We start from the raw sequence: 22874 nt of genomic DNA on the forward strand, positions 1-22874 counted from the left end.
TGGGTTGCCATGCCCTCCTCCACGGGATCTTCCCAACCCAGGGACTGAACCCACATCTCCTGTGTGTTCTGCACTGCAGGCGTATTCTTCTGCTGAGCCACCAGGCAAGCCCGCATCATATCATAATTGTCTCCAAATAAATGAAATGTTTAATTTGAATTGGGAATCACTGAATTAGCATTTTACAGAAATACAAACAGTCCATTTTACAACTAGTATCTATTGAGCCCCCATACCAGTCACAGATTTTTACTTAAATTTCACAAATAGTTGAGGTATAATCACCCTCAAAGAGGTTGAGTGACTTATCCAGTGTCTCAAAACGATGAAGCCCAATTTTCAACCCCAACGTACCTTCGGCTCTAGCACTCTTTACCCTGAATATTTTCAATCAGCTCTGGTGCCTGAGGACAGACCACATTCTGGGGCGGATACCGGTCTGAGTGCTCCCTTCTCGATGGTAGCTACCACAGAATGGCATCATTTTGAACAACACCTTTCATTACACTTTTAGGTAGCACAAGGACAGGAACACTATGGCCAAATAATTCGGATTAAAACCCAGCTCTGTCTGTGTCAAGCTCTGTGTCCCTGGAGAAGTTATCACTCCATTTTCTCACATCTTGTTTCTTCATTTGTAAAGCAAGGATGTGGCTCATAGGTTTGTCCTAAACATTTTCAAAATGAAACATGAAAAACATTTAGAACAGAACCTGTTATACAGAAAACCCTGAGCAGATGTTGTTGCTGGTATTAGTGGTAGTAGCGTTATTACTAAAAGTTGCCCAGTAAAACCCCAGCTAGAAAACTTAGGTCATTATAATGCAGAACTTGAAGTGGTGTCCCTTCAGATTCCAATTCTGTTTTAATTTGTTGGAAGGAAAATATTTCTAAAAAGTGTGAAGTGTTCCCAGCCCTTTAAACTGATTTGCAAATGTAGTTGAAACTGTTCTTGGCCACCGGTTACCCTTTGAGAAACAACAGGTGTGGGACAAAGGTTTTGTAACAATCTCCACATCTAGCAGAGAATGGGGAAGTCGCTCTCTCAGCTTCTGTTTCCTCATATATAAAACAAAAATGATACCAATCCTGTTACCTCACATTAGGAAAGACTGAACTGAAATAATATGAAGAAAAATTAGAAAGAGTTGTGCAAAAACAGGTAGAATCATCATCATTCCCACTGCTAATAAACTGATATACCAAAAGTTATATACTCAGTATATACCAAAATGGAAAGTTGGTCATCAATTTGCTAAAATGCTCCAGCCAGCAGAAATGTTTGCATTTTCCCTCTTTATATAATTTTCATTCTGGTTAACTAGTAGCAAACCCTTCCCACCACTATCAACATCCCCACTGCCCGTCTCAATTTCACTGAAAGAACACTTCTAAAATGTATCAACACCATCTGTGCCTCTTAAATTCAGGATACATTAGAAGCAAATAACTACTTTTGATGAAATAGCATAGAAAACATTTAAGAAAGTTACTTAGCACTACATCCAACTTCCTTTGGATAATGAACATTTAATCAGCACTGTCTCCTCCTCTACTTGTGAATGTATACATAAATACTCTTACACGTACACCTGAGAAGTAAAGTACCAACTTGGTTTCTATTTACAGATCAGACTTTTCAGTGATTATGTATAAAACTATAAGCACATTTGGAACAGGTATTCTTGTCTCTCTGCCAAACTATTATCTTTCCCTGTTAACTGTTTCCATCTAATCCCATGTGACTCTATATATATACACTAGAAATCTTTCTAATGAATATATGTACAATAGGACAAATATTTATGGAGTACCAACAATGTACAAACAGAAGAACAGTCTCTTACTGACACTTCATTTCTAGCCAAATACAAATCTTAATGGGTTGGATAAACTGCTATCTTTATTCCTACAGCCCTATTCATTACACCATAAGCTCCTTTACCATACCACAAAGCCTCCGAAAAGCTCAGAATACAAGGGGTGAAGTTTAATCCTATTAAGTAAATTCTCAATCCAAAACTTTATATGGTGATGTTTTATATCATTTTTAAGCTGACGTTTACATGTGCATAGCTGTAACATGAAATACAGTCACCATGCCTATGAGCCAAAGCATGTAAATTAACAGTCCTACCCAAAACCACTACTTTTAGTATTGACTACAAAAGCATCTAAAGAGAAGACATAAACACACAGAGAAAAAAGTACTGAGGGCAACTGAGAGCCATGAAAGTTACTCTAAGAACTGTCACCAAGAAAATGTCTGCTCTTAATGTCTTCTGTCAGAAAAATAACATAAGAGATGCAACATAACCGAAACCAATATAGAAAAAATAAATATTTCCCACAAAACACAAAGGTTTCATATGAACAGGGGAGAAGGGTGGCAGCAGAAGAAGGCAAAGACACAATTTTAAAGTGAAGGAGAGGACTTCCCTGGTGGCTCAGCAGTAAAGAATCCGCCTGCCAATGCAGGGGACGTGGGTTTGATTCCTGGTCTGGGAAGAGCCCACGCACTTTGGGGCAGCTGAACCCATGCTCTCAAGCCTGTGAGCCGCAACAACTGAGCCTGTGCACCACAACCGCTGAAGACGGCACACGCAGAACCCAGGCTCCGCAACAAGAGAAGCCTCTGCAAGGAGAAGCCCACACACCACGGAGAGTGGCCCCTGCTTGCCACACCTAGAGAACACCCACACTCGGCAACGAAGACCCAGCGCAGCCAGACTATAAGTCAATTAAAATTTTTAATTTAATAAAATAAAAAGATATTAAAACAATGAAGGAACAACCAATGTCAAAAGGGGAACACAATGGCTAAAATCATCTCCAGCCTCTTAGAAGGTGGAAGAAGTTTAAATGAAAAGAGACGGCATTTTTTTTACCTATAAGCTTTCTAATTCTTTTTTTTTTTTCCCAAGGCAATGACATCTGTGCAGAAAAAGAAACCACCAAGAGTGACAAAGGCAATTTACAGAATGGGAGGAAAATATGTGTAAACCACATATCTCATAAGGCCTAAGTATCCAGAATACATTAATAATTAATAATCCAATCATAGACATTTCTCCAAAGAAGACATAAAGATTACCAAGAAGCACTCAACATCACTCATCATCAGGAAAATACAAATCATAACCACACTGAGATATTAAACTATCTCAGCTCAATTAGGAAGGCCCCTATCAAAAACAGAAAATGAAAAGTGTAGCTGAGGATATGGAAAAATTAGAACCTACACAGGCTCCCTCTCTCTGCAGGTGTTTGGTCTCTACCATGTTCTCTTTAAAATAACTTGGTGAGAATATAAAACGGTACAGCCACAATGGAAAACAGGAGAGAAATTCACAAACCAAACAAAACAAAACACGTAAAAAGAGAACTACCATATGAACCAGCAATTTTATTTCTGGGTATTGAGGAGTTCAGAACAAGTCTTCCTCAAACTACCACTTTGGAATTGTGACTATTTTGAGCTGAAAGCAATCAAAATCAGCAGACTGAGGAAAACCTTTTATCTCTCCCTTACCTGTCTAAAAGAATTTAGATAGAGGGTCTGGTACCAGGAAGGGAACTATCACAAGAGATAACTACAAATAGTACAGGTGAGGTGGGGTGAACTGCGGGCAGCCAGACTGGGGCTAGAGATCAAAGTTCTCTCTGGGCCCCATCGTCCTGCAGGGAATGGAAAACACTTTACCAAACCTTCTCTCCATCTTCCTGTGAATTGTCTTTCTCACCTTTCAAGACCCAGAACCCTATCCCTTTTCTCCATAGCTCAGAATGTCATGTTAAGTCTCAACTGGCTAAATGCCTGAGGGTCTCATATTCTTGTAGGACCCCTGAACATATGCAACTAAATTTGTTTTTCTCCTGTTAGTCTGCCCTATGTTGATTTCATTATTAGACAAGCCAAAGAACTAAGAAAGGTAGGGAAAATAAACACTCCTTCCCAACAGTATATACCCAAAAGAGTGGAAAACAGGACATAAAAGAGAATTTGCACACCCGTGATCACAACAGCCAAGAGGTGGGAGCAACCTAAATCCCCAGTGAAGGATGAACAAAGAAAATAAAAGATGATACAGAAAATGTGGCATACATACACACTAGAATATTATATAGCCTTAAAAAAGATAGAAATCCTACACTATGCAATGATGTGATGAACCCTGAAGACATTATGCTAGGTCAAATAAGTTAGTCATAAAAAGACAAATACTGCATGATTCCACTTTAATGATGTATCTAAAATAATCAAACTCACTGACGCAGAAAAGAGAATAGTGGTTACCAGGGGCTGTAGAGAGAAAAAAATGTGTGTTGCTCGGTGGGTCCAGGGTTTCAGTCATCAAAATGAAAAGGTTCTAGAGATGTGTTACACAATAAAGTATATAGAGTTAACAATACTATCCTATACACTTAAATACAGTTGTGATAATATATTTCTTGTCATGCATTTTTATGACAATAAATAAGCAGTAATAATTATGTTTCCCAGAAAGCAATTTAGCCAAAGGCATGAAAAACCTAAGCATATTCACATCCTTTGTCCTGTCTCAAGAAATTAATCTTAAAACAATTTCTCTTTAAAGTATTATAACAGCTAAAATAAAAAGCAATCTATATTCCCACACACACACACACACACACACACAAAACAGTTAAACATCAAATGCTGAAAGGGTACAGTCATCAAAAAATACAGTTTGAAGATACTTTTTTAATGGTACATTAAAATTCTTATTATCTAGTAGTATGCAAAATGCAATATAAAATTGTATATATAGTATGTACAATACAACTATGATGAACATACTGGGACATTCAATAAAGAAAAAAACAAGGGAACAGGTCTATTAAAAAAAGAGAGAGAGAGGGAAATGAGGAGGATAGAGAACAGGGGAAGGGAAGAAAGCTATATCAACTACATTTCTTCTGGATTTTCATCCAGACCAAGTTGATTCTAATGTTCATTTGGAAATAAAATCTGGCAAGAACAGCTAGAAAAACATCTAGTAATGAAAAATAGAGTGATCAGGAGAGACTAGTCCTTCCAGACATTTTAACATGTTATGAAACCACAATAATTTAAACAGTTTAGTTACTAGGATTGAAAAGACAGAATAGGGGAAAAGAAAAGAATACAGAAATTTAGTAGTGACAGTAGCAGTATTTCAAAGACCCATTAGTCAGTGAATGATGCTGGACAATTGAGGAGCCAGTTGAGTTGGGAAGGACATTAAGATTCATAACTCACATTTTTTAATCAAAATAAACTCCAGATGGATGAAAGATTTAAAGGTAAAAAGTAAAACCATAAATTCAAAGTGAGGATAGCATCTCTATGAATGATTCAAAAGCTCAAAGCTATTAAATGAAAACTGCCATCAACTAATATTTCTTCTCAGAAAAAATATCACCAGAAAGTCAAAAAAGGAATGACAAACTAGGAAAAAATATAGCAATTCATGCCATGAAGAAATCAAGAAGAAAAGGATACAACAACAGAAAAAAACTGGCAAGGTATATGATCAGACATGTCACAGAAAATGAATATAGACAGATCTCAAACATATCAAAAGAAGTATAATGGCCTTCATATTAAGAAAAATATATAACACAGCCTGCGAAACATCTTTCCCCCAAAAGAGAAGCAAAGATGAAAAATGTGACAACACCCTGGCCACATGATAGAGAGAAGCAGATGCTCACACATAGCTGGTGGATTATAACTGGCACCACTTCTATGGAGCAGAATCTAGCACTATCAAAACTGAACAGTCACATTCTTCTAAGAATTCTTCCTACAGATACACCAGCACATTTATCAAATAATTTGCATACAGGTTTACTTGCTGCAGCTTTGTTTTAATAGCAAAATATTAGGTAAAACCTAAATGTCCCTCAATAGGGAACAAGTATCATCTGTTATGGTACATAACATCGTACATCTAAAAATAGACATCTACAAATAGCCCTGAAAAATGAAACAACTCTATATAACATTGTGTTGAATGATCTCTAAAATACATACTGTTAGTATATATAGTATAGTATATATAGAAATACAGAAGTTAGGTGCTAAATAATTTGTGCACTACAGCTTATATAACACACACACTAACACTGTACGTATTTAAATATAAGTGTGTATACATACATAAGTAGAATCTCTCTGGGTGGATGGAGAATAAACTGTTAATAATGGTGACATCATTACCCAAGAGAAATAGCCAAGGAGACAGGAATGGAAGGGAGATTTAACATTTTGCAACCTCTTAATCATTCTGAACACTATCATGTGCATTAATTACCTGGTCACACTGTCAAAATGACGCTGCAGAAGGGTATTTTAAAATACTGAGTTTTAAAGAAGAGGCAAGATACAAGATGACATATTCAATAAGAGATTATTTTGTGATTTGGTTAAAAGAACAGCTATATGGATGGATACAAACCAACATGCTAACAGTGATTTTCCAGAATAGGATTATAGGTGGTTTTATGTTCTTTCTCTCCATGTGTATTTTCTGATTTTTCTAAAATGAACAATTCCTCTCAGCTACCAAGAAGTATTTTTAATTCAAACATTTTTTAACTTGCACTAGACATTTAATCTCTTGATCCCTTGGATATTTATTCTAATAAAAATACACTGCTAAGATTATGGTTTCTGGTACCCACCCAGTTTAAATAAAATCTGGGAGTCTCAGAAGAGAGATTTTAAAACAGTCAACAATTAAACAGAAATAATTAAACCTACAAGGAAAATAAAATAATGTGAGCCTCTAATACAAGGACCAGGAGCACAGAAGGTCAGTGGATTTGGCTGTTCTCTTCAGTTGGGAACCTTGAGTGTATTTGCTTTTATTGTGTACATAGATTATTCTGTTTTGAGATCTCACTGATGGATCACAACCCCTCCTACCACTTAGCTCTCCCCTAGGGACCAAGCAGACTGGTGCTAGAAACAGATGCAGGAAGTGAACACAAGTTAACAAAGACATTAGCACCATATGGAAAGCAAGACTTGACCAAAGAAACCGTGAAGCTGAGTGACTCACACCCAGAGATCTGTAAGCAGACCCTCAAAGCTGTTACCCATTCATTTCTAAGTTTGTTTTATCTGTAAATCAACAACACCTCACCATTTTGTTATTTCGAAGGCATAATTACCAGGCTGAAATTATAGTGACCTATTATTGTGTCACTGTGTCATTACAGGCTTCCCCTTTCCCCAGTTGTTTCGACCATAGCAGCCTCCCCTACCCCCTTAAAAAGCTGTGGTGGTGTTTTAATTCAAACACAGATAAAATGCTTAGTGGCTAGGTGACTGTCAATATAATGGTGCTAAACTACAAGTTATTACTAATATAAGAGAGTGTGTGCCTGTGTGGGGTGCGTATGCGCACACGTGCAATTACGTCTGACTCTTTGCAAGCCCATGGACTGTAGCCCTCCAGGCTCCTCTGTCCACGGAATTTTCCAGGTAAGAATACGGAGTGGGTTGCCATTTGCTCCTCCAGGGGATGTTCCCAACCCAGGGACCCAACCCACGTCTAGTGTCTCCGGCACTGGCAGGCAGATTATTTACCAATGCGCCACCTGGGAAGCCAGTATAAGAGAGCACAATTATCTATTCAGCCCCATAAAAGGCAGTCAGGAGTTTTTTACATGGTGTACTCTACAGTTAGCAGGCCGCTGCACTTTCAAGGTGGGAAATGGCACACACGTTAAGTGTGCTGAACCCATAGAAACTCCTCAGAGGCAGAATGTTGTTTATGGTGGATTTTAAATCATCTGATGCTGACTGCTCTCAACATAAGCAGAGTACTGTATACAGAGTCTGGGTATGGGGGAGGGCACGAAAAATAGGCAAATCTCAGACTGATACTGAAAAGCCTTCAGAATACAGCGCTGAAAATAAAACTGTTTATTTCAAAACATTATAGCTCTATTAAATAAAATCAGTAGCAATGGCTAAATTTTGACAACTTCATATAAGAAGGAACAGATAAGGAGACATTTCAGCAGAGACATGCATTCAAGACAAGTAGTAGGCCATTTAATTTTGTATCTAGAGGATTTTATTTTCCTGGCCATGCTGTGCAGCATGTGGGATCTTAATTCCCCAACCAAGGCTTCCCTTCACTGGGAGCACAGAATCTTAACCACAGTACCACCAGAGAAGTCCCTATTTTTTAAAGGGACAAACACAACAAAATCCACACGTGTTAAAAAAGTACATTAAATCCTAAAATATTTTGATTTGGTTTTAGGTACTTTGAAAAAAATCACAATTCAGCAGACAATCACAGATTTTGTATAAACCTTATTCCAGCTAACACCCTTTACTGGTGAACCTGCAAGTTAAAAATCCAAGTTCCTCCTTTTCACTTTCAGCCAGGAGTCTACGTGGACTTGCTCAAGACTGAATTGTCTCCTCTGCTAGCTCAGAGAGCTGACAGATAAACTTACTCTCCACACCCACTGCAGTCTTATCAGCAACTTTGTCCATCCAACCAGAGTTCTGTTTCTTTAAAACACAAAGGAAAAGGAACAGGAAGAAGTAGGAAGCAAGTGACCAACTCAGAGAGAATCAGGTTCCAGGGGCTGGGAGAAGACTGGCCCTTGGGCACTTACCTTTCATCTGAGGCAGTCAACAAACATTTCTGAAAAACTGTGTGCCATGAGAACATAAAGATGAAAAGACAAAAAAGAGGCAGAAGGAACCCAAAGTATAAGGAAAGGCCAAGTGGTTGTTAAGACTGCAAAGCTAGGTAGCCTCAGTTGACCTTGCCCAGGCAGCTAGCTCATCTTTCATTTAGAGTCTAGCATCCAGGTTCTCCACTTTAAGAAGACGGACTTCCCTCGCCCTCCAAGAATGACAATTAAACACAAGGAGTAACATGACTAACAAATATCTTTACCAAAGAATAACATCCAAAAATTAGAGACAGAATAAGACTCTTCTTATAAACCAAGGGATTTATTAAACATGTCTTAGACATATATACACAAACACACGCACAAACAGTAATCCTACAATAACCACATAAAGTGTATCAGCAAATTGGAAATTACAGAAGTACTACTGGCCGTGATTCTTCACAGCCAAACTAGAATACAAAACCTAATAAATGCAATCACTCCATTCACCTAATTAAAACACTAATATTTCATCTACTTGGAGGAGTACCAAACAGCCACATATTCTAAAAACATCATTATGTTAAATATCACAGTGTAAGACATATGCACGTATGCATGCTCACATGCTGGACACTCTCACTACCCCATGAAAATCCAGATAGAAAAATGCTGACTTACTTGGTGGCCCCTAGGCCTTCTCCTAACAGTAATACACCTGAGACTTATAAGGAGCTTTCCGACTCAAACATTTAAATGTTTACCATGTGCAAATCACCAGGTTACTCAACTGCGGACAAAAATGAAATCTATGTTTCTAACTTGAAGAAGTTTGAAATCTAGACAATATGTGGACATGTGTATATATGTACATATATAATGTATACTATAAACTACATATTGTATGGGGCTTCCCCATTGCCCTGCTGGTAAAGAATCTGCTTGCAGTGCCGGAGATCTGGGTTCGATGCCTGGGTGGGGAATATCCCTTGGAGAAGGAAATGGCAATCCACTCCAGCATTCTTGCCTGGGAAACTGCATGGACAGGTGACCTTGGCGGGCTACAGTCCATGCGGTGGCAAAGAGTTGGACACAACGGTGCACACATGTACATACTGTATAAAATGAATGTAAGATGAGATTAATTTGAGGGCTTGAGAGAAAGGACAAGCTGGAAGGCTCCAAAAATCCTATTTTACAACTGACCAGAAGTAAACTACAAAACAGCATACATGTGTATACTGTTTGATTTAAATGAAAACTGGTGTGCATGAAGGCAGATACTGGAGGGTAGTACATTAAAAAAAATATATTGTTAAGACTCAAAATAGTAATAATTCCTATCCCCACTTCCCAAAATTAACCTCAATATTGTTACATTTTTTTAGCCTTTATATGTATATTTTTAAAAGCTTGCCATGAATCTGTGGTTAGTGTGGTTACTGTGCTATAAGTAAAGATTTCTAGGATGCGGCAATACTTAAATCTGAAAACCTAGTTCTACTATGCCACATCTCTCTTAAATAATGTTTACTGGAAGTAATTTCCCTTGAGATACTGTTATCAGAAACAAGTGCATCCAAAGCTACAGTAATCAGACTAAGATTTTGTGTTGGGGGGTTTCACCTTTGATGGACAAAAGAGGACCCCCGCTACGAAAAATTCACCGCTTCCAAACAAACCCAGAGACCCTGCTCCACAACTGGGGGGTATTAAATGTTCGCAACCAAAACCAACGCCACGGGCTCAAATGCCACCAAAAATCCTAACCACGTTAAGAAAGAGAGAGCAGAAAGTCTTCACATGCGGCCGGGAGGGCTTCACGCGCCCCTCGTGCGGGGCCAAACGACCCACCGTCCTCAGTCCCTCAGTTTCCACCGGTCCCAGACCAGGGTGAGCAGGGCTCCTGGGAGCCGCTTTTCACTAAAGCGCTTCTCATCCGCCGCCCGGGCTCCGAACGCCCGGCGCCGGCCCTCCGCCGCCTCCCAGAACCTTCTCTATCTTTCCCTTCCTCTCTGCTGTCTCCAACACCCGCGCACCCTCGCGCGGTCCCATCCGCCCCCTCCTGCCGCCGGTTCCCGGCAGCCCGGCCCCACCAAGACCCGGGATCCGGCTCCGGGGACGCAACTGGCGGCGCCGGCACCGCAGGCTCCGCACCTGCCCGGGCGCCAGGCCGCGCGCCGCCGCACCCCGGATCCGGGCCCCCAGCCGCGCCGCGCCGGGACCCGTGCCCACCCCGGAGGCGCCCGCGCCCTCACCTTGCTCGCTGCGGTCCATGTCTCCCTCCCGCCGGCAGCCCGTCCCCGCTCGGCCCGCCCGCCCGCCGCGCCGCGCTCCTCCCGTCCTCCGCCCGCTGCTCCCGGGAAGTCCCCTCCCCCGGAGGCGTCGGGCGCTTTGGCGCCGCCCGCGCGCGGTGGGGAGCGCTTTCCCGGGGCGTCACCCAACCACCTGACCCCGCGGCCGGTGCGCTCCGCCGCGTCGGCGCGGGAGGAGGACCGGCGGGCGGTGCCGGGCGGCGGGGCGGGGAGGGCCGGGTGAGCGCAGGCTGGAACCCGCCCTGTAGGAGAGGGGAAGGCGGGGACGGCCAAGACGCCGCAGCACCGTGGAGGCTGCGTAGGGACCGCGTGGAGACAGGGATGGCGTGACGTCCCACCCTCAAGTTATTTATCATCAGAAGTTTCCTCCGGGGCATTAAAGATGCCCTTTCTCTGCCTCCCCGAACACCTGCTCTTCTGTGCTTATTGAGTGGCAAACACAGGAAGGTTATTTTCAAACGCCAGTGGCTCCTTTTCCCTCACATTCTTCATGTTCTCCTGCTTCCAAAATAATACCCTAGACTGTCTACCAGAGTAGGTGCGAAACAGGCCAAGAGGTTAAAATTACAAAGAATCTCTCCAAAAAATGATGTGGCCTTGTCTTTTTAATAGGGTGCAGGGTTTTAAGTGACAAATTCAGAAGATTTTCGTGCAATAAAATCTGACTGTTTTGAGTGCAGGATTAAGGACCACACTTTGAAATGAGTTTAATGAATTAAATTAAGCAAAGGGTAGGCTTATCATCAGGGATCTTTTGAAAATATCAAAAGGCTTCACGTCCATTGATCAAGGGACAGTTTGAAGTTCCTGTAATAACACTTTTCGTAATTAGCATCAACATTCTGTTTTAAATGTTCTGCAGTTACTGTCTTCCGTGAAGTCACGTTGATTATTACATAGTTCTAAGGTGGTAGCCCAACTTCCTAAGCCATCTGGGTCTAAGAAGGAAGGCAAGCTTCCTTGTGTGCTAAGTAGAGACTCTGGCTAGGCCTCCAGCCCACATTGCCTGAAACATCACAGGAGTTTGGCTGTTGCAACTATGTTTTTAAATTAGCAATAGTTACCTGCTGCTACTGCTGCTAAGTCACTTCAGTCGTCTGACTCTGTAGGACCCCATAGACGGCAGCCCACTAGGCTTCCCCCGTCCCTGGGATTCTCCAGGCAAGAACACTGGAGTGGGTTGTCATTACCTTCTCCAATGCATGAAAGTGAAAAGTGAAAGTGAGGTCACTCAGTCGTGTCTGACCCTCATCGACCCCTTGGACTGCAGCTTTCCAGGGTTCTCGGAGAATGTCCATGGGATTCTCCAGGCAAGAGTACTGGAGTGGGGTGCCACTACAAGTGTATCTGTTTTGCACCTGCATTGACAGCTTCTTCTCCTGAGCTTTATTCGGTTTATCTCAATCCGGTGAGACCTCTCCTCTTTAATTCTGCCTACTCCCACTGCACTTGACTTCTCTCTTGTGGCACCCTCCACTCTCATCTCCCAGGCCAGCCTGCCACAGTCATAGGTTTATGTTCCCAGCCCCTCTAGGTTATAACCCAGTAGCTTATGAGCTCCAGGAGGTCAAAGATCATTTGGGTCATCTTTTCACTGCTTTAATTATGCCATGCAGTGAATCAATATCATAAGTTTAGCTTTCAGACTAAAATTTCAGAATAAGATAAATTGTGTCCTCAGTCATGTCTGACTCTTTGGGGCCCCATGGACTGTAGACTGGCAGGCTCCTTTGTCCATGAGTTTTCCAGTCAAGAGTATGGGGGTGGTTTGCCATTTCCTACTCCAGGGCCTCTTCCTAGCCCAGGGATCAAAACTGCTTCTCTGAGTTTTCTCATTGGCAGGCAGATTCTTTACCACTAGTGCCACCTGGGAAGCCAAGATATTAATATATCATATCTACTGTTACTAACAATCCAGTGTTTTTAACAAAGAAGTGCAATGATATATCTTTTTCTTTTTAAAATATTTATTTATTGGCCACATGGCTGCATATGGGATCTTACTTCCTAGCTCCCTGACCAGGGATGGAACCCTGCATTGGACCCACTGCATTAGAAGTGCAGAGTTTTAACCACTGGACCTCCAAGGAAGTCACCTGCTTTTTGCTCTTAAATGACCTTTTAAATGTAACAGTAGTATATTTTTGCATAGGCAGGAAATATACTGTGGTCAAGAATTTTTGACTAGCTGCTGTTCAGATAAACAATTGGAAAGACAATCTCTCAACCTATGAACTAACTTGTGAACAAGTAAATAGCACTTGAAAATAGCAATGTTTCAAAATGTTATTATTCATATCTATTTAATTTTCTATACAGTGATGATCCAGATGTTCAAGCTGGTTTTAGAAAAGGCAGAGGAACCAGAGATCAAATTGCCAACACCCACTGGATCATGGAAAAAGCAAAAGAGTTCCAGAAAAACATCTATTTCTGCTTTATTGACTATGCCAAAGCCTTTGACTGTGTGGATCACAACAAACTGTGGAAAATTCTGAGAGAGATGGGAATACCAGACCACCTGACCTGCCTCTTGAGAAATCTGTATACAAGTCAGGAAGCAACAGTTAGAACTGGACATGGAACAACAGACTGGTTCCAAATAGGAAAAGGAGTACATCAAGGCTGTATATTGTCACCCTGCTTATTTAACTTATATGCAAAGTACATTATGAGAAATGCTGGACTGGAAGAAGCACAAGCTGGAATCAAGATTGCCCGGAGAAATATCAATAACCTCAGATATGCAGATGACACCACCCTTATGGCAGAAAGTGAAGAGGAACTCAAAAGCCTCTTGATGAAAGTGAAAGAGGAGAGTGAAAAAGTTGGCTTAAAGCTCAACATTCAGAAAACGAAGATCATGGCATCTAGTCCCATCCCTTCATGGGAAATAGATGGGGAAACAGTGGAAACAGTGTCAGACTTTATCTCTTTGGGCTCCAAAATCACTGCAGATGGTGACTGTAGCCATGAAATTGAAAGACACTTACTCCTTGGAAGGAAAGTTATGACCAACCTAGATAGTATATTCAAAAGCAGAAACATTATTTTGCCAACAAAGGTCTGTCTAGTCAAGGCTATGGTTTTTCCTGTGGTCATGTATGGATGTGAGAGTTGGACTGTTGCACTGAAGAATTGATGCTTTTGAACTGTGGTGTTGGAGAAGACTCCTGAGGGTCCCTTGGGCTGCAAGGAGATCCAACCAGTCCATTCTGAAGGAGATCAGCCCTAGGATTTCTTTGGAAGGAATGATGCTGAAGCTGAAACTCCAGTACTTTGGCCACCTCATGCGAAGAGTTGACTCATTGGAAAAGACTTTGATGCTGGGAGGGATTGGGTGCAGGAGGAAAAGGGAACGACAGAGGATGAGATGGCTGGATGGCATCACTGACTCAATGGAGATGAGTCTGAGTGAACTCCGAGAGTTGGTGATGGACAGGGAGGCCTAGTGTGCTGCGATTCATGGGGTCGCAAAGAGTCGGACACGCCTGAGCAACTGAACTGAACTGAACTGATGATCCTGTTAATGTATGTTGGGAGAGAGAAATGACTTGTATTTTGAAGAGTTTGTATGCTTGTTCCCATTTGTGGCAGAGATGGCTAAATACCTACCCATATCCAACTTTACCATTTTTCTTCCTGCTGCTACTGCTGCTAAAATCACTTCAGTTGTGTCCGACTCTGTGTGACCCCATAGACGGCAGCCCACCAGGCTCCGCCGTCCCTGGGATTCTCCAGGCAAGAACACTGGAGTGGGTTGCCATTTCCTTCTCCAATGCATGAAAGTGAAAGTGAAGTCGCTCAGTCATGTCCAACTCCTAGTGACCCCATGGACTGCAGCCTACCAGGTTCCTCCATCCATGGGACTTTCCAGGCAAGAGTACTGGAGTGGGGTACCCCTGCCTTCTCCAATTTTTCTTCCTAAGAGAACTCAAATATAATTTGGGGCACTGGTGTGTCCAGCTGAGACACTGACCACTTTAACCTCCTTTGCAGCTGGAGGTGGCTCTCTGACACATTCATGACCAATGAGATACAAACTAGAAACCTTCAAGAAATCATTAGAAGAGAAAGACTTGGCTGGATCTCGAGATGATCATTCTAAGTGAAGTACTAGGTCAGATAAAGAAAGACAACTAATATATGATATCACTTATATGTGGAATCTAAAAAGACAATACAAATGAACATATTTACAAAACAGAAACAGACTCACAGGCATAGAAAGCAAACTTATGGTTACCAAAAGGGAAATCAAAGGAGGGACACATTAGGAGTATGGGATTGATAGGCTTCCCTGGTGGCTCAGACGATAAAGAATCAACCTGGGCTCGATCCCTGGGTTGGGAAGATCCCCTAGAGGAAGGCATGACAGCCCACTCCAGTATTCTTGCCTGGAGAATCCCATGGACAGAGGAGCCTCGTGGGCTACAGTCCATGGGGTCACAAAGGGTCGGACACGACTAAGTGACTAAGCACATGGGACTAACAGAAACAGACTACTGTACATATAAACAAGGGTTTACTGTATAGCACAGGGGACTATATTCTATATCTTGTAATAACCTACAATAGAAAAGAACCAGAAAGAGAATATACATATATATGTAACTGAATCACTTTGCTGTACAACTGAAATTAACACGATGTTGTAAATCAATTATACCTCAATTTTAAAAAGATTTGACAACATTGTTTTTTTCTTCAGCTTCCTCCTTCCAGCCTAGAAGGGCAGCAGCCATATTGAGCATGAGGAAGAAAGTCAGGTTTGGCAGAGCAGAAAGGCAGAAAGAACCTGGGTATTCAGTGGCATCACAGAGATGTTTCTTATGGGAGAAAAATAAATGCCTGAATTTTTTAAGCCACTAGAGTTGGCTTCCTGTTACAATGAGCAAAAAAAAATCTAACTGGTACAACATACCATTTTTAAATTCCCTTCCTGGCACATACCAACAGAGGTGGATTCATGCAACCCTGGACCTTAGGCAAATATTAACTTTTCTCTACAAGGCTAAATAAGCACTGTTTATATTATAAAAAACCTAGTATATGATAGTTCCCCAAAAGCCTACTTTTTTCTTGTGTCTTCCAGCTACTTTTTTTTTTTTTCTTGACAAATAGAATCTGCACTTGTAACTCACGCTGTGTTACTTCTAAAATGAATAGAGCTTATGTTTTAGCACACCAAAGGGTCTCTGGAGAATGGTTAGCACTTAAACTGAGCACCTGGGTGCATTAGGAGAGCTAGCCTTTAAAAGGCTAGATACAGGAAATAAAACTAGATTTATTTTGTAGTGCTGTTGTTGTTAATGGTAATATGGAATTTTTTTTTTTTAGTTTATTTTTTCAAATACCCATTCGTTGGTGAAATTTCTACAAGGAAATGTACCAAGGGAATTTGCTAGCAGTCCAGTGGTTATGGGTTCAACCCCTGGTTGGGGAACTAAGATTCCAAAAGCCATGTGGCATGGCGACAGAAGAACAGAAAAAAGAAAAAAAAGCAAATGTACCAAAAGGCAAATGAATTGAAGCAAATGAAAATATTAAAGAAGATAGAAACAGAAGCCATACATCAGAAATGAAAACTTATGCTCTGCCCTCACTGTACCTATTCCCCATCTGATAGCCAGCAGAAAGCATGTGTACGTGGTCAGATGCTCGCTGCAGGCTTGACGCTTGTGGAGCCCAGGGTAAGGGGACAAAGGCCCCAGCCCATTCTTCTGGCCCGGTCTTCTCACCTAGGACTCTGTCCTACGGCCATACCAGCCTAGCACAGTCCTGTGAACAGATACCTCAGCCACAAAGACCATCTTGATCCACCCTTTCCCATCAGCCACTCTTTGCTCACACCTTTATAGACTAGCATTGCAGATACCCAGAACATGATGTATAAAGAGGGTACAGGAATGCGTAGGTATGTCTATTTTGTGCCAAGAATTCCTCATCCTTGAAAGGCACCCATGGGTGATCGTTAAAGCCTGGGGCCCAGTATAGGGGTCCCCAGTCACCTGGGTCTAGGATTGCCAGATAAGATACAGGACACTCAGTGCAATTTAAATTTCAGGTTAAAAAAAAATTATGCTCTAGTATAGGTACATCCCCTGCAATATTTGTGACATGCTTACACTAAAAATTGTTATTCACTATTTATCTGAAATTCTTAATGGGGTCTTGCGTTTTTATTTGCTGACTCTATCAACCCAAACTCTTTCTAAGGGCAGTTCTAGTATTCTGATCAGTCAAACCACTAAAGGCCTATGATACCACAGTTTTTAAAAAGTGATAATATTTTCCAGCAGGCAGACAGACTCTGGGTACTTGAGCTGTGGAAGTAAACAAGGTCCATATGCTAGGTGAAGGTTAGGAGGGCCAAGAAATCAAGAAGACTTGGAGAAATATTGATTGAATGACAGGTAATTAAGAGTTAATTGCTTTAGAAAATATTACAGCCATCTTTTATTTTCTCAGCTATGAAAAAAATTCACTGTGAATATGCTATAAACAATTTTAAAATGCACAAAAATGGATGTTGGCAGGAAAGAGTACTTAATACTAATGGAAGTTAGACATGTAAATCCCTAAATGTTAACAGGAAGAGATCTCACATTATTGATTTTGGCTATGTTAAGAAAAGCCATAGACCACTTAAACTTCCTTGTACTTTTTTTTTTTTAGCCACTTTGAGTTCTGTGTGTTTGTCAAATTACATCATGAGAGCTGGGTGGGGAGGGGAATGCGGGGAGAGCCATGGCCCCTTTCCTCCTGGAGCCTTAAATATTCTCAGTATTATCATCTATCTTTAATATATTGCATAATACAAATTGTATTAGTTATGTATAGATTCAATCATTAAGTGATCAAAAGTATTTGTACACTTTTTAACTGGCATTGGACTCAATGACATGCAGTCCATTTCACCCTGCAAAGATGTTTAGTTTTTATGAAGCATCAGTGTTCCTCTTCTAGAAATGGTTCAGGCTAGAATGACCAAGATTGGGGCTTGAGAAGCCACAGTATATGCCACTGTCCCAAAATGCAACTCAGCAAGGCCAGATACAACTTAGAAAACTTGTGTGGATTTAGTTGAACAGTCATTTAAAAGTTGACTTAAAACTGTCACAATCCTGAGCTGCTCACTTTAAGCTTCTTCGGCTCACTGTCCTCTAAAATTAGGAGGCATATGTTGGGATAATGATAGCATATCACACACATCCTTTCATTTTTAAAATGTATTTTATTGAGATATAACTCACATGCCAGAAAGTCTACCCTTTTAAATCTCACAATTTTGAATGAACATTCATTTATTCTTACTTCCTCCCAATGCTGCTAAAGTTACAGAGAAGGGGAAAACCCACAAGGACAAAGAGAATGCATGAGTTTGCATAATCATAACTGACCTTGCAGATCTGAGAAAAAAAGCTGAATGCTAGGCTGGCAGTGGGGAAAGTAAAGAAGAACCTAATTTATAATACAGAACATCCAGAAACCTCAGGACTTGACACCAGGTATCTGTGGATATAGGAAGATGGTGAGGCTCAATGCAGGAGGATTGATTGAAAGCCTACTTAAGAAGGAGTTAGGTTGTAATTCCCTCCCCAGATCTGCTCAGAAGACTGAAACAGTTTCTCTGGAGAAGGAAACTGGCCTATCTCTTGACTAGAACATAGTAACTACATTTGAAGGTGATTTCCTACCACAAGCAGAGAAGTTCATTAGCCATTCGTATCTTGAATGCTAAGATCCCCAACTTCCCTTGATTCTCAAGAAGGCAGACAGCCAGGTCTATGAAAGCTGGAATATCCTGGAAGTAGGAGATTAAAGGACCCAACTCTTAGGAATCTGATCAACACAAGAATGAAAAAAATCTGAAATGCTGATCTTATAGAAGCCAGATCACCTAATCCTCAAACTCATGGTCCACAAGTCATGCCTAGATACCAGGGAGATCAGTCAGCTGTTAAAGCCTACGACAGGTGGCCATGAACTAACAGAGGATTCCACAAGAGAAGACAGAAACCAAAATAAACTCAAAAGAAAGGCAACTTGCAGGAAACAAAATATACAGGGTAAATAAAGCATTTTTTTGCTGTAACTTTTGATATACTATCATGATTATACTCAGAAAGAAGATATCCCAAACATGAAACAGATACTTGCTATATATATTAGAAAGGAACATTCAGAAACTAAAGAATTTTTAGAAGCTAAATATGTTATGCGTGCATGCTCAGTCATGTCCAGCTCTTTGCCACAGACTGTAGCCCGCCAGGCTCCTCTGTCCATGAAATTTTCCAGGCAAGAATACTGAAGCAGATTACCATTTCCTACTCCAGGGGATCTTCTCAAGCCAGGGATCAAACTGTGCTTCTTGCATTGGCAGGCAGATTCTTTACCACTGAGCCACCTGGGAACCCCCCCAGATACATTATAGTAGACATTAAAATACCTGTGGTAGGCAGAGTAAGGATCCCTAAAGATGTCTACATCCTAAACCCTGAAACCTATGGCAAAATGGACTTTACAGATGTGATTAAGGTTAGGGATCCTGAAATGAAGAGATCACCTTCGACTATCAAGTGGACCCAATCTAGTTAAATGAGCCCTTGAAAGCTGAGAACTTTTCTAGCTGGAAGCTAAGAGATGCCACAGTAGAAGAGAGATGAGATACATCAGAGGGAACCCACTCACTGTTAATGGCTTTGAAAATGAAGGAAGGGACCATGACCCAAGCAATATGGGTAACTCTGGAAGCTGGAAGAGCCCTGAGCTGACAGCCATCAAGAAGACACGGACTGCAGCCCTATAAGCGTATGAAACTGAATTCTGCCAACAATCTGGATAGGCAAATAGTCTTCCCAAGAATCTCCCTGATGTCAAGAGCCAACTCATTGAAAAAGACCCTGATGCTGGGAAAGATTGAAAGAAGGAGGAGAAGAGGATGACAGAGGATGAGATTATTGGATGGCATCACTGACTCAATGGATATGAGTTTGAGCAAGCTCCGGGAGTTGGTGATGGACAGGGAGGCCTGGAGTACTGCAGTCCATGGGGTCACAAAGAGTTGGACATGACTGAGCAACTGAGCAAGAACAACAGCAAGAATCTCCAGAAAGCCCTCTAGACTCCTTGACTCTAAGTCCTTGACTTAGAATCTGACTCTTTGACTCATGAGTCCATAAAACTCATGTTAGATTTCTGACCCTCAGAACTATCAGATGGTGCATTTGTGTTATTTTATGTCACTTTATGGACTAGAAAGTAAAGTAAATTTCCTGGAAAAGAGAACAAAAGACAAAGACCTGACAAATGGAGAAAATAGAAGAAAATTAGAAGACTGATCCCACAGATTCAATATCCGAAAATGAGCCCAACAGAGAGATGGAGGAAGCAGACAGAAGAAAATCTGTTTTGTTTTTTTTTTTAATAATTCAAGGGATTTCCCAAATGGGAGGAAATGCTGATGGCATGGCATGTATTAATATTTATGAAATTTGGAACACTGAAGACATCCAGAGATGAAAACAATGGTCACTTTCAAAAGTAAAAAGAAAGAATGATTTTTAACTTTTGAATAAGACTAAAGGACAATGGGGCACTACCCTTAATTTACTAATGTGATTTTCTCCTCATTTTCTCTTTGTTTTGAGAGGATAGAGTAGGAGTAGATGGGAAAGGAAGTTAAGAACGGGTGGCATAGAGTTGTGATAGAGGGCAGAAAGCCTCACCTGTCATAGTGGAAAGTTGGTGGATCATGCCTAAAACTGATAATGTCTAAAACTGGTGTGAGTTGTCATTTCCTACTCCAGGGAATCTTCCCAACCAGGGATTGAACCCATGTCTCTCACGTCTCCTGCATTGGCAGGTAGATTCTTTACCACCAGCACAACCTGCGAATCCCTAAAACTGAACAAATACCCACATATACATGTTATTTATTAATAAAGATAGGAAATTTTTAAAAAATTTATTATAAAGTGGTTGCCTTCAGGGAAGCTCATACAAAGGGTGGGGGCAGGGTAGACTTAGGGAGTTTTTTTGCAACAATTCTGATTTTCCACTGTAAAATACATTCATGTTTAACTTCAATGAAAACTAAAGCCTGAGAAGTGGAAATAAACCAGAGAAAACAAAGTCAATAACTAAAGTGATTAAATTTAATAAGTAAAGTGACTTGAAAACATTCAGCAGTCCAAAAAAACTTCAAAGAGAGCTATTTTGCATTTCCCTTGAATTGTATTGGCCTTGAAATAGCCAGTGAAATATCTGTATTTGTTCTGTGCAGAAAGCTCTCAAACCCTTCACATTTCCAGCAGGATATAAGCCTCCTGGTATTTCCAATCTCTCTTTTAGCTCTAAAGATCTATGGTGCCTAAGAAGATGGAAAAAATATACTGTGGGAGATCCAAATATATCACCAGGCAGTTTGCAATCACATTTTTGGACATGTACATTTGAGTACTGGATCATATGCTTAAAAAGATATCTAGGAAGATATTGACCAAGCATTAATAATGGTTATTTTTTGATGATAGGATCAAATTGTTCATATTGTCCTCTGTTATTTCTTATTTTTCTTAACACTGAGCTTGCAAAAAGCAATAAAGTTATTTTCCTTGAGGAAAAAAATCTAAGGAGTCAACAACCAAAATATTTTGTATTAACTCTTTCTATCCCATGGAAGTCTTAAAACTTCTAGTCTAGGAATAATCTGCAAACACTCATCTTCCCAGTACCTTTCTAGACACTCTGTTTTTACCCTTAGCAATCACTATTTCTACAAAGCCAAGTTCTTTGGAATCATCAAGGATTTCTGCCATCTCCTTTTTCCCCAAATTCAACTTTTTAGGATGAAGAGGAATAAAAACTACGGTATCAGGTCAAGAGTTATCCATGTTGTTTAACAGACACAGAGTTTCAGTTTGGGATGATGAAGAAGTTCAGGAGATGGAGCCTGGTGACAGTTGCACATACCTATGGCTTAGGCATCACTAAGTCAGATGCTTAAAAATGGTTAAAATTGTAAATTTCATGTCCTGTATATTTTTCCACAATTAAAAAAAAAAGACTTATCCCATACTTGTACTTTATTCACTTCTAACTGATCATTATAAATAATAGTTGACTATTATGGAGGGACAGAGAAAATGTTGAATAAGTTTGAGAAAGATGCCAAGTGCTATAAAATCTGTTTACCAATCCATGTTTTCTGAAAGCAGTACTTGATGTGATACAACTTCAAAATTTTTATCATGAAAAAAATTTTGGTTGTTCTTCCTTTAGGGGAAAAAAGTGAAAGTGTTTGTCGTTCAGTCGCTCCTGACTCTTTGCGACCCCATTAGCTGTAGCCCACCAGGCTCCTCTGTCCATGGGGATTCTCCAGGCAAGAATACTGGAATGGGCTGCCATTCCCATCTCCAGGGGATCTTCCCAACCCAGGGATTGAACCTGGGTTTCTTGCATTGAAGACAGATTCTTTACCTTCTGGGGAAGATAATAAAATATATTTTAATTTTATCTCAATAAAATACATTTTAATTTTAACAAAATATATTTTAATCTTATCTCAAAATATATTTTAATTTCCTTAAATTAGGGAAATTAAGAGATAATTGATTCTGAGGAGGGAGCAAGAAAAAGAGAGTAATATGATTCCCTCATGCAAAATGTTTTGGTCATTGTTACAGATTCCCCAGGAAGAAAGCTAATTGGTGAGTCCTCCGGGGAGTGAACTTGTTGGGGTAGAGAAGCAAGCAAGATGAGGCTAAGAGCAAACCTTGAGATTGTCACAATAAACACCTCGTTCTCCACCTCTGGGAGCTCTGCAGCTGGGATTCTCCTTCAGAATATCCCAAATTGAAGCAAAGAGCCCTGCCTATTATCCCTATGTTGACCCATCCT

The 22874-nt window shown here is 40.7% G+C and overlaps 1 protein-coding gene across 1 annotated transcript in view; it reads right to left on the minus strand.

Annotated features, from left to right (window-relative positions):
- TPD52 (tumor protein D52) overlaps nucleotides 1–11257 on the minus strand; it is a 125258-nt gene extending 114001 nt beyond the window's left edge. The window contains exon 1 of the mRNA XM_069601080.1: nucleotides 10914–11257. Within this exon, the coding sequence (XP_069457181.1) occupies nucleotides 10914–10932 (19 nt within the window). The 5' untranslated portion in view covers nucleotides 10933–11257. The remainder of the gene's footprint in view (nucleotides 1–10913) is intronic.
- Between the last annotated feature and the right edge of the window lie 11617 nt (nucleotides 11258–22874).

Source organism: Ovis canadensis, chromosome 9 (assembly GCF_042477335.2).
Source record: "Ovis canadensis isolate MfBH-ARS-UI-01 breed Bighorn chromosome 9, ARS-UI_OviCan_v2, whole genome shotgun sequence".
Taxonomy (NCBI): Eukaryota; Metazoa; Chordata; class Mammalia; order Artiodactyla; family Bovidae; genus Ovis; species Ovis canadensis.